At 46.9% G+C, this 12507-nt stretch overlaps 1 protein-coding gene across 3 annotated transcripts in view; it reads right to left on the bottom strand.

Moving 5' to 3' along the window:
- Positions 1 to 12507, bottom strand: part of XRCC6 (X-ray repair cross complementing 6) — a 473622-nt gene that overhangs the window by 322205 nt on the left and 138910 nt on the right. For 2 of the 3 annotated variants that reach the window (XM_069652767.1, XM_069652768.1), the window contains 2 exons: positions 3617 to 3726; positions 3246 to 3384 (listed from right to left, as the gene is read on the bottom strand). The exons of the other annotated variant lie outside the window; for it this stretch is intronic. In XM_069652767.1, coding sequence (XP_069508868.1) covers positions 3246 to 3384; positions 3617 to 3726 — 249 coding nt within the window. The remainder of the gene's footprint in view (positions 1 to 3245; positions 3385 to 3616; positions 3727 to 12507) is intronic. 3 annotated transcript variants of the gene reach the window in all.

Here is a 12507-nt window from a genome sequence, read left to right as displayed (position 1 = left end):
GGCTGATCGTCAATGGGAGACGTGTTTCTAACAGGTGAATTGTCAGGAGGATTTAGGTTCAGGACATCAGTGTCGGAATATACTGATGGGGATTGCCAGGGGTGAGAAGGTCCTTCTGGATTTTCTCCGAAGCCTTCTCCTACCAAGTCTGGGCTGTCTTCCAGACCTTCCTCCTGGTTCCGTCCCTCTTCATCGTCCATAAAATCATCCTCCTCCTCCAAGTAATGTTCCTCCCCAGTGAGGTCATACACACTATGGAAGTCTGAGGCTGTGTCCTGGTGGGGATTGACTAGTCTCGGAATTTTGGCCCTGGGGTCCTCCTGAGGCCCTTCTCTTGTTCTCTTGGGAGTGGGAGGGTTCTGGGTATTCATAAACCTCTCCATTCTTTCCATGCAGAGATGGAGCCTTTCCATGGTTTCATGGGGTACCCCTGAGCGGTCTAGCAGGGGAAAAATAGTGTCCTGTAGCTGAAAACGGCTCGACCTCTCCCACAACGTCGAGGAAAGTGGCCCGTCGCCCTCCGAAAAGCCTTTAGGTGTGTCGGGGGTCCCCTCGACTGAAGGGGGTAGTCCCTGCCTTTCTTCGGGCTTTTTCGGCGTGTCTTTCGACCTCTGCATAGCGCTCGACGTGTCTTTCGGCGTACGCTTGTGGGCGTCGGCTACCACGATCCTCGCCAAGCTCTCAGCGACTCGTTTGTTAGCGGAGGGCTGTGGTTTCGACGTTACGGGTGTCGATCGCTCTACGGCGGCATGCGCTTTCTGCTGATGCGCGCCAGCCGATGATTTGGGGGCGGCGCCCTTATTTGCCGAAAGCCCAGTCGCTGGTCGCGGCTGCGAGAGGGGCTTCGAACCCGAACGGTCCGAGGAGGCCGCCGGTGGAACCTGCGTCTCCTTGGGCGCTGATGCTCTCTTCGCCTTCGACGAAGAAGAGCCATGGGTTGTGTGCTTATGTGTGGACTTGTGTGCGTCAATGTCGCCGGGGTGTTCATCCCCATAAGCAGGGCGTGAGCTGAGCCCGTCGGGGCCGGGGACAGACGACGAAGCGCGTGAGCGCTCTTTAGGGGGGTTTTCGACTTCCGTAGCGGAGGTCGTGTTATCACGTTCCTCGTCACTGTCGGTGGTAGCAACGGTGGGTGAAGCAGTGGCCTTCGACATAGCGTAGGCCGCCCACCTCTTGACCCTACGGTCTTTTAGAGTCTTTGGCTTAAGAAGCCGACAAGCCGTGCAACCCTCCTCATTGTGATCGAGGGGCAAGCAGCGGTTACACCGTGAATGCTTGTCCTTCCAAGTAAACTTGCCCTTGCAAAGTGGGCAAAACCTAAAGGGTGTCCTCTCCATAGCCGAGGCAATAAATCGTGATAACCACCCCAAGGGAAAGGAAGGGGAAAAGGAAAGGCATTCTCAGAAAAGAACCAGAGATGTCCCACGACCCCCACTCTCCCTACTGTATATGGCCTGCGAGGCCAGGCCACGTGTTTGGCAAAGGCGAAGGATCTCCTCCGCTCGTCCCCTCCGTCGAAGATCTTGCTCGGCGGAGACAGCTTCACAACAGCGTTGAGGGAGGGATCGATATGTTCTATATTAAATAGGAAAAACGACCAAAGGTCGAGGAGATGAAATCTGCAATGTCTCTCGAGGAGCTCCGCGTAAAGGCGACCAGTACTGGGCGGAAAAAAACAATCTGAGGGACCTCGACGCGTGAGGGATTGTGGGTACAACGCACGTCACTATAGGGATAGTGTTTCAGACACGCCTTGTCGACGTCCCTTTTCGACTACGAAAAACAAAATGCAATACTCCGCAGTGACCACTGGATGTCGGACCTATGCACAGCATGTGATTCTAAGCAGATTAACAAACATCAGAAATCTCTGTTACTGTGCTATAAAGCATAATGAGATTTAGACTGAATCTACTCCCAACCCTAAATATTATGGGGCCCATACTATTGATAAAGGAACAGAACAGATCATTAAATATTCTAACTTTAAAGAAACCACAAAACATCTGATCTTGTTTTTTGAAGCAACAATCCACCTAAAGTACCACCACTTTCAATATCTTCAGGACCTGAGGACTTCGGAATGGGATCATGCTCTTTGGGCAGATCTAAGGGGGTGAGGGTTAACAGCATAGCAAACGTGCTTCATCCCTATTGGATGATTTTCAACGTGTTTGAATTGTTGAATGTCCCATTATAAAGGTATAGGTTTTAGAGGCGTTTGATATTTGTTAGAAGATAACTGTTCAAATAGCTTCTCTTGTTTTAACTGATTTCCAATGTTCCTCTTCTATTGTTTTCGGTTTTGTTTTATATGATGTATGTGATCAGTTATACGTTCTTGTATTTTATATAGTGAAAAGGTTTATATTAAAACCAAAACACTAATAAGAAATAAAAACAGAAGTGTAATTTTCTGTATTCAGACCTAACCGATAGCTTTCAAATGTTAGGTTGACATTTGGCGAGGTTTACAAAATCACTCTGCCTGAAGGAAAGACAAACCCGGGTGCAGGACCTCCTGTCCAGGTAACAAGAGTTGTATCCCCATGCACAGTACTACAGCACTAGGCAGATTTGTTTCCTACAAAGAATTTACACCAACTGTTAAGACATTTAAAAAATGCATTTATGTATTTATCACGCATGTGCCCCCACACCTCCCGCACATGCACACCGACTTGGATTGCGCATTCTCCCCACACCCATAGGCTTAAAATGTCCATAAAACACTGTTGCAGCTCACCTCCTAATCTCTTGTTCTGCTACACTGCCACTCCAGCCACTGTCAGAGTACATGCATTACTCTGAAACCAGCCCACCAGAGCACTTTGGATGGAGAAGCCGCCACCATAGAACCTGCAGTGTACTGGTACACATAGGTATTTGCCTCTAGTACCTATTCAGGAAAGCATGTTCTGACCACTACCAACACTAAATCTGTTGCAGGTAAAGTATGTTTTCCTTCCCCAGCCATGGGTGCACCCAAGATTCTTGTCATAGTCTTGCCACACAAGGGGAAAATACAAATGTCAGTGTGCCAAAAATTACTAACAAGCCCTCCTATAAATTTCATCCCATATACATTCTCGTGCTTTTGTATTGCACTTCCTCTTCCCACTTGTGAGCCTAAAGGCAGGAAAGCCATGTCATAGGATGACATGCAATAGAGAGGCCACACTCTAGCTCAACTAACATCAGCCAGAGTGGCTCTGGAGGAAATATCCTCCTACAAGATTACTTACCAGGAGTGCCCAAGTCATGCAGGACATAAACGTGTTTGAAGTCGACGCTATTCTTGTGCTTGTCTGTGGCAAAGAACACGAGCCCCAACAGGTCCTGATAACTGCTTATGATCTTGCTGGTGTACACACTACGGATGCACTGGGGAGGAGAAGGAAAATAAGTACTGCTGAGTGATATTTGCTGAAAGTAGTCAGAGGTATAAGTAAAGTAACAGCCCTTTCAAAGGGTGGTCCGAGTGCTACTCCTACTCCGAATTACCTGGGCTACAATGACAAGAAATGTTGGGACTAATGCTGGACACCAAGATGTCTCCTGCAAGCACCTATGTCTAATGCAGGTACTCTGAAATTAGGGACTGAGACAGTGTTACCTGCAATGTCATCTCAAATGGAGACAACCCGTCCTGAAAACCTTCAAACATGGCTTTGGAAGCGTCGACCAGAAAAATCAAACTGTCTCTGCCAGAGTAGCGAAAATCTCCTGCAAAAAGAGACAACAAGTGAGTGCTAGAGAAAGTGAGAAGGACATGAACACACATACAAAGCGGGAGATTAGGAAAAGAGCAGAAAGAGAAAAGAGAATTAAATAATGCTATTCAATCTCCGATTCAGTTCCAATCCAAAAGACAGCTTTTTATGCATTATTTATTTATTGTGTTTCTTGCTGCTTGCCCATGCAGCTTGTGGGTCACTTCAGAGGACACAAGACCAAGAAAGTGGTGGCTATGGGGATTAGAGGGAGAAGGTAGAGGACTTCTTAAAAAGCCCCGAGATAGAGAAAGGTCTTGAGGGAAGTGAAGTGGATATAGTACTCTCCATGACAAAGATAGGAGGGCAGTGAATTCTAGAGTAAAGAGGCTTGCATGGCAAAATGCCCGCTTTCTAGAAGATGTTTGGAAATGCTGATGAGGGCAGAATCCGAGGACTCTCAAAGGTTGATAGGTCTTGATAAGTTCCTTGATGTAGATTGGTCCTCAGCCATTAAGTGCTCTGCGGGTAAGACAAACGAGACTGAATTCGATTCGTAAGGGAATCGGAAGCCAGTGCAATTAGTCGAAGGGTGAGGAGGTGTAGATGTGCGCTTTGAGGATCAAGAGAAGTCTAGCAGTTTTATTAACTCTGGTGTAAGGTTTAGCCAGATTTGTTGTGGGGAGACCAGAGTAGAGGGAGTTGGCATAGTTGATCCTGTATAGTATAATGCTCTGAGACGTGCAGCTCTGTGAGAAGTTGAGATGAAGGGTGTAATGGTATGGGCTACATTGCGTTGGAGGTTGCAACAGGATTTTATTAGATGGTTAAACTAGCTTGTCTTCGAGGGGTTTTCAGAACCAGCCATGTGGCAGAGTTCTGAAAGGCCAACCAAGTTGGTGAACCTGGGTAAAGTGTCAAAGGGATTCAGTCTAGCTAAACTCTCACAAGTTAATGATGGCAGAGCAGTAAGGCAGATTTCAGGAGATGAGGGTGTGGTCTCTAAGTAAAGTTAACAGAAAGAGACAGCTAAGTAATGAAGCAGCACACAAAAGTATAAAAAGACAGTTTTTTTACTGGGACTTAATTATACATGCAGGTTAAACTCCAATAATACACTAAAAACAATCCTATGTACACGCACAAATCATTTACCCGTAAGCAGATTAAAAGGCAATTCAACAGAGAATGAAAAAACTATGTATAACAGTAAAATGGCAAGAAAAAAGAAAACAATATATAATACCCTACCCTCCCTAAGCCAGATACCTCACTTGAGCAGCAATTCCCTAGCAGGTATGTCAGCTATTCAATGTCTCAATGTTCAGGTAAGTACCTGGCTGGTGGCGTTGGGGGGGGGGGGGGGGTGGAGTGGGCGTAGGGTGCGGGGGAGGTAGGGGCGGGGAGTGTACAATGTTCCCCTACATGTGTTCTGAAAGCCAACAGGTAAGAAACAAATGTTTTTGAAAAGCACTTGTCAAAATTATCACTGTATTTATTGAGCACAGACCTATCTTCGAGAAGCAACAGAGCGCTTTGCAGAGTTATACAACAGTACAGATATATACAGCGGGGGTAGAATACAGAGGGACACGGAGAAGGGGTACAGCTGTATAGGGTCGCGGGGAAAAGGGGGGCGGACAGCATCTAGCACTTCAGGTAGCATGGGGGCGATGTGATGGCCTAAGTGTTGAGGAGGAGAGACTCCTTGAAGAGGTGGGTCTTGAGTTATAAGTAAAGTTAACGCATCAGTCACACTTCTTGAAGAAGTGGGGTAAGCAACCAAAAATTAGGCATACACTCAATTCCACCACAACAAGGGTTTCCCAGGGATGAATCTTAGGCTAGAATCTATTAATCACAGCCAGCTAAGAGTAGTGCTAGGGAGCAGCACTCATGCAAACCCTGTAAGGTGGGGGGGCACAAATAGTGGTAGGCACACTGGCACTCCTAAATACAATTTTCTAGGTGACCATTCACAGGGCACCATAAATTCAATTCAGTCATTGGTGCCACTGAAGGAAGTCCAGGGATCATATGTGCAGTGGCTAAAGTTAGGGATTAGGTCTGGCTATGCTGTGGTTTGATCTCCGGTTCTGGGACAGGTCCGACAAGACTTGCAGCTGGACATGCCAGGCACCTCAGGACAGCAGCCACAGTGACTCCCATGACGAGGATGGTCCACCAGGACTCGGCAGGTAAAACAGTATAGCAAAGAAACCCCAGTCAGAGGTCGGCTTGCCAGACTTGTGGCGGCAGCAAGAAACAGGCTCTCGGAAGGCCCCTCTTCACAAATGAGAACAGCATCAAGCAGCAATGTTTCTGGGCCACAAGCCCAGGATCTGCAGAGTTGCAAACTCCAGAAAGTGACCGTAGCAGCAGGGAGGCTGGGTCAGTGAATGGTCAACCCCCAGGATGATTCAGGGACACTTACAAAGTCCACCAATGGCAGAGAACTAACGCAGTTGTTCCAACCGGTCCATGGGAGGATGTCAGCATTGGGGGTCTTCCCTGGTCCCAGCAGAAGCAGCAGTAGATGCCAGCGGATGACTTAGGCAATGCTAGTTTGCTTCCGCAGCAGTCCTCTGAGTCTCCATCAGCAGTCTTCTTGTCTTTGGACTCTGGGTTCCAGTGGGTGACCTCCAGAATGGGGCTAAAATTCCTACTCTTATCCAAAACACAGGCATGGGCTTACCCAAGCCCACCAATGGAAAGGATCTGTTCCACTGAAAAAGGTAAATGCTGTCCAATCATGAACAGCCACACCCCACACAGCCTTCTTGGGAAGGCTGTGTATTGGAGCCAGACAGCCCCAAACCCTGTCATAACCAGTTCAGTCACACAAAGGCACTTGCTTAGGTGTCATGGCTGGACCAACTGAAAGTGCATGCCCTTATATGACCTTTCCTGGCCTCAGAGGGCAAGAAGATGGCGAAAAAGCAAAATTGACAAAAGGACAGGGCCTAAACCACATGTGGAAACTACTTTGAGTATATTTATTTAATTTTTTACATTTGTAAAGCGCATTAAACCCTTGGGCATCGAGGCGCTGGTTGCAGTATAGGTTACACTGTAAGCATTAAAATAAACATAGTGGGGTAGTGTTAGGGGGAGAGGGAGAATTCACTTCGTTCACTGGGTGAAGAGCCAGGTTTTCAAATGTTTGCGGAATGACCGGTAGGACTGCTCAGTTCTCAGGGCCGGTGGTAATGAGTTCCTATGTTTTGCTGCAGTGACGGGAAACTCAATCCACCGGCTCTAGACCGTCCAAACCTCGGTAGGGAGAGCCGGTGAGCATATGCAGATCTGGTCGGTCTTGTTGACTGGGCTTTAGTGAATTATTGCAAGAAGTAGGAGGGGACCAGATTTTGTAAGGCACTTGTGAATGATCAACAGTGTTTTAAAGGCAATACGTTCTTGTATTGGGAGCAAGTGGACGTCTCTCCTGGCGGCTGAGATGTGTTCTCGTCTGGGGATGTTAAGGGCAGCTTGGAGAGCGTTGTTTTGGAGATATTCTGTTTCGAGATGTCTACAAATAGATCATTGCAGTAGTCTAGTCTGGAGCCATGGGTGGCTCGGACAATGGTGAGGCAGCTATCGGCAGATAGGAAAGGTCTGGCCACATTTGATAGGTTTGGTGGTATGGGCAGCGGAGGATGCAATAGCATTGACTTTGCAAGTTAAGAAGAGGGAGGCATTCATATAGACTCCCAGTGTCATCACGGTCTAGTAGATTGGGATCGAGATGCCGTCAATGGTGAAAGAGCAGTATAGCTGCTTAAGATTTTTGAGCATAGCTGGAGATCCCACAATGAGAATTTCAGTTTTCTCATCGTTAAGGCACAGTAGATGAGAGGCCATCCAAGCCTGGATAGTCGGGTAAATAGCATGTAGTGTGTCATCTCAGTGGTCGCCTGAGAGAGGGAGGAGGATTTGGGTGTCGTCAGCATCGTTAGTATAGGAGACACCCAGTGTGTCTAGGAGGTCAAAAAGTATTTTTGTGAAAATGTTGTAGAGTGTAGGGAGACGCTCGAGCCTTAAGGAACGCTGCAGGAGATAGGCGAAGGAGGAGTGCTTGCATTGTCCACAAAGACTCTAATGGATCAGTCTGCCAGAAATTAAGTGATACAGCTTGTGGAGTTTGCCACAGAGGTGAGGTATTGGCACAGAATCCTATGGTCTACTAGATCGAAAGCAGCCAAAAAGTCTAGGAGCAATAAGAGTGACGGCTTTCCTGCATCTTTTAGCTCGTCAAGCTGGTTCTTTAGGCCAAGCAGAGACGATTCCGTGCCATGACCAAACCTGATTGACAGGTTCCAAGGATGCAATTAGATTGCAAGTATTGTTGGATTTGGAGGTAGGCTGCGCGATCTTGGATCTTTAGGAGAAAAGGGACTGTGTTGATTGGGCGTTAGTTGGTGGGGATGGTGGGCTCCAGGGAGGGTTTCTTAAGTAGCGGCAGGACTCAAGCTTCCTTGAGGCTGGTGGGGACCAGGCAAGTAGAAAAGGAAGAGTTGACAAACGTAGTGATGAACAGTGTTAAGGCTTCCAAGCAGTCCTTGATGACTGCTGCTGGACAGGCATCTCATTTGCACCTGGATGGCTTCAGGCCTTTCAGAATTGAGGTGACATTGGCTTCCGAGACTGGGTTGAAGCAAAATGGCAGTAGGTCTTGCAGTGCGGATGGTGGCACAAGTCGTCGTTGGGAGGTTGCATGTTGGCGCTGATGGAGGCTTGCTTTAATTGGAATTTTTTGTGGAGAGAGGCTATTTTGTCTAGGAGGGCATGTTGTATGTTAGTGCACCAGGCCTCACCTTTAGTAAGGTTGAGTGGGGGCAGGAGGGGTATTTCAGCTCTCAGCTCTGAGGATGGCGAATAGTTCACGAGTATTGGATTTGGCATTTCTGGTGTAGTTTTTGCCTCTAATGGCATTCTGCTGTGAAAAAATGATAATGCACAGGACTCCACTGGGAAAACACGGATCACTTACACTAGTCTGTCTTAGACACATCATAAAGTCATCCAGAATATTGCCAGGCAGAAGGTACTCCTGGGTAGCACTCCATGGCAAGGTGGTATGCGCTACAGTAAAACAACACAGAAAAACATGACTGAAGGCAACAGTGCCCCTGCACTGAAAGCTCGAAGGGCTCACCAGCAACTCCAAAACAAATGAGTTCAGCAGGTCAGTGAAGCTAAAAAGGGTTTTCTTACCCCAAAAGTCAGGTAGAGTTCCAAGACAAACAAATATGCTGAGGATCCCATCGACATCTATTATGGGAAAATGCAAAACAATCCTTCTCCAACACATTGTCCTCGAAAGTAGAATCCCAGTTTGCAGACTAATTTGGAGCAGTAAAGCACAGGACCAAGTTGAGAAGCCAGGCAAAAGGTAGAGGGAAGTGGAATGGGGATAGCAGAGGCTTAAGATTTCAGATTTGGCTCTGTTTAGAGCGAGTTTGCTGAAGGTCATCCAGCTGTGTATAGCTTTAAGACAGCTATAGAGGGATTCAAATGGTGGGCCCTGGGTTTTAGGGTTGTGGGTCTCGGTTGCCAGTTTGCCCATTCAGGTTTTCCTGGCTCCCTTAACCGTTTTTCAGATGCTCCAACCTTCGATTTCAATCTCTTCCTTTCCAGGGCTCCCCAAAGAACCTTGGGCCTTCTGGTCCCTTACTTTAGTGGGGCCTCGGTTGGGCACCTGCCTGTTTGTGTTCTCCTGGCTACCGTAACCTTCAGACTTTTACAGCCTTGTATAACAATGTCCCTCTTCCCAGGGCTGCCCAAAACCCTCTGTTTCTCAAATAAACCTGCTTTAGCAGGGTCTCTGCTGGACGTCTGGCCGTTCAAGTATTCTTGGCTCCCGTAATCTTTTTTCCAACCTTTTCCACCCCTCTCAGCGGCATTATCTCCTCAGGAGCGTCTGCTTCCCTTGCTCTGCAGCTGATGCACCTCTCATACAAAGATCGGTGATCCAATCTCTCCACTGCAGCCTGGTCTCGGCGTATGTTAACAGGCCCCAGACCCACCAGAGCTTCCGTGTGATCGCAACAGCAGACAAAAAGGTCTCTTTACTGTCTCAATCTCTCCCTCTCGATTCCTGCTTAGTTGCCACTACCACCGGTTAAGTGGTCTAGCGTGGCTCTGCCCCTCGAGGATGCCCTACCATCAGAGGCTCGCCTTTGCGTAGGATTCCCTCCCCTCCTTGCCAAGTTCCTTGCTGTTTTATGTACTTCATCACAAACAAAAGGGGTGTGTCGCTGCTCTTTGACTGTGGCGTTCAGGCGAGATCCAGCATTACCTGAAGCCAAAGAGATTGACGCAATATCACTATTTGGAGAGTCAAAAACAGAAGTAACAATTCCTATGTAGGCAGGCAGACAATGTACTCTGGAAAGGGAATTCCTTCCCAAGAGGGGAGTCACTCCCAATGAGGTCCCACTTTCCCAGACCCCTACGGAGGGTCTGGCCTAGCAAGCTCCCCTCCCTATCCTCAAAAGGGGTTGGCTCTCCTCTGGGGAGAAAGAATGAATAGAGCGCAGTGGTCTAGAGTGGGAATATTTAGTAAGAGAGAGTTACAGATATAGTGTGGTCCCTGGCCTCAGACAGCCTTGTGGGTGATGCAGAGGTGTTTGAATTGAATCTGTGAAGCAACCGGGAGCCAGTGAAGGTTTTTTAGGGCAGGAGAGATGCAGTCCCTGGGCTTGAGTCCAAGGATAAATCTACAGGGTTCGAAATTAAGATTTGATGAGCAGGAGCCAAAACCAGCGCCTGTCAATCAGGCATCATACAGTAGCGAGTACACCACACACTGCCAATTTAACTTCCACACGAGATGCACACAAAAATTTTGCCCATTATGTATGATACAACACATCAAGGACAGATTTAAATATAGTGCAATTTCTTTTGATTTTCATTTTAAAATGCTCAAAGTTTTGTAAGGGACCCGGTGGCCTAGGGAGCCAAAAGATAGCTCTGGTAATGGTTTGTTTTAAGCTAACCAGGCTCTACTAGGGTAGAATCAGGAGCTAAATGGCTACCAGGAATTTCAAACCCAGACAATTGCTTCTCTGAGAAAACTTACAAAGTGAACATCAAAATAAAGTATGTTATTAAAACACAGACTGGCTATGAGAGAAGGACACTGGTCCTGTTCTTACATAGAAGCAGATTTCTAGAACCCTGCATCTGAGGTATGGAGCCCCCTTTTTGCAAAATTATTTCAATTCCTTGATTGCAACTAATGGGTGTCCCTATTCTTGAAACACTGCAATCATACTTTCAATATGTAAGAAAAGAGACAAATTGACTTTTGTTATAGATCAATATCCTTTTTGGATTCTTCAATTATCGCAGGTGTGTTGTGAAGTGCTTTGATGGATAGGTGCAAGCTAGACGGAAATGCATGAGATCATAGAGAATGTTGGAAAGTAAGAATGCTGATCTATAAGTGAGGGAATGGTAGTGTGTTGGTGTTCCAACCCAGACAGTTGGAAGATGTAGCCTGGGTGATGGGAGCCAGTGGGTTCCTCCCAATGAACCTTATGGACTTAAAAGTAACTGGAATAAAGGATCTTAATTGTAAGTTAGTTGAAGTGTCTGCGGATCATCTTCATAACATTGGCGACAAACCGGTCTACCCGGAGGACCTGGAAACCGAAGGCAAGACACCTAAGAAAGCTGCAGTGGGGAAGGGGTATGGGGGCTGAAAAAAACAAGGACCTACTGCCCCCAAAGTAAGATCCCTTCACGCAGGGTGGGCTGCGTGAGGAAGGAAAGGTTTGGCCAGGAAAGGAAGGACTAAGTAGAATAACAAGGAAGTGCAGAGTTGCGCTGTCCATGTGATCTGGAGAGGCTGCTCAACGACTGAGCTGGCTGGAAGGTGTCCAGAGATCCGTGGCACTCCAAGGCCAGTGGGAAATGATGACGTTCATTTTAGAGCGTCAACAACATGTTAGAGGAGAATACGCGGTTGCATGTCCACGCACCGAATTGAGTTGCTGTGCCAACCGGAAACCGTTGCTACAGGAACAGGACGCTGACCTAGGACCGTTTGGCCTGATTGGGAAAGTTTGACCCGAGAGACCCTGCGGGGAACGGAGGAGTATGTCTAGGGATGCAAGGCCAAATTAGTGGAACAGAAAGTCTGAGGACATTGCAGAGCCCACACTGTACCCCACAGAATATTTGACATAAGTGACGCGGTGGTCATGTCGAATGAAATGGCAGTGTGGGTATGAGAAGAGTAGATTAGGGATTACATAATGTGCATGATCAGATGGTATATAAATATATATATACGTATAGAGAGAGACAGGGGGATCAAGCTTGTCTTGACTGCGTTTAGATGCAGTGTGGTGTAGGATTGAGCAAAAAGTACAAGTAGGATGAATGTTGTTTAGCATCAATATGTCATGGGTAGGGGGGTAGCATAATGTCTAATATTCACAAGAGAAAAAGGGTGCTTAATATCCACAGGAGAAAAACAGTGCTATCTGTTAACTTGGACTCTTAAAAAGATGCACTATTCGTGGCGTGAAATGAATATGTCTTAACTCAAGGATTTGCAGGTTTAGAATTGCTGAAAAGCAGTATGGACTTTCAGGGAAAGAAATGTCTAAAAGAAACTGATTGGCTGGGTAAATCGAGGTTTATTAAAAATGTTGCACTGTAAGAAAATAATGTGAATTTTTAAAAAAATGCCTCGTTGTGGTTTGGCAATGTTTAGATGTATGCCAAGAAGACTTGGAAGAGTTGTGTGTGATTGAAATTTTAAAGCATTTAATGTTAGCAA

Source organism: Ambystoma mexicanum, chromosome 3p (genome assembly GCF_040938575.1).
Source record: "Ambystoma mexicanum isolate Mex_15411 chromosome 3p, UKY_AmexF1_1, whole genome shotgun sequence".
In the NCBI taxonomy this organism is placed as follows: Eukaryota; Metazoa; Chordata; class Amphibia; order Caudata; family Ambystomatidae; genus Ambystoma; species Ambystoma mexicanum.
The sequence above is the reverse complement of the archived record's forward strand: the minus strand, read 5'-3'. Positions and strand labels throughout refer to the sequence as shown.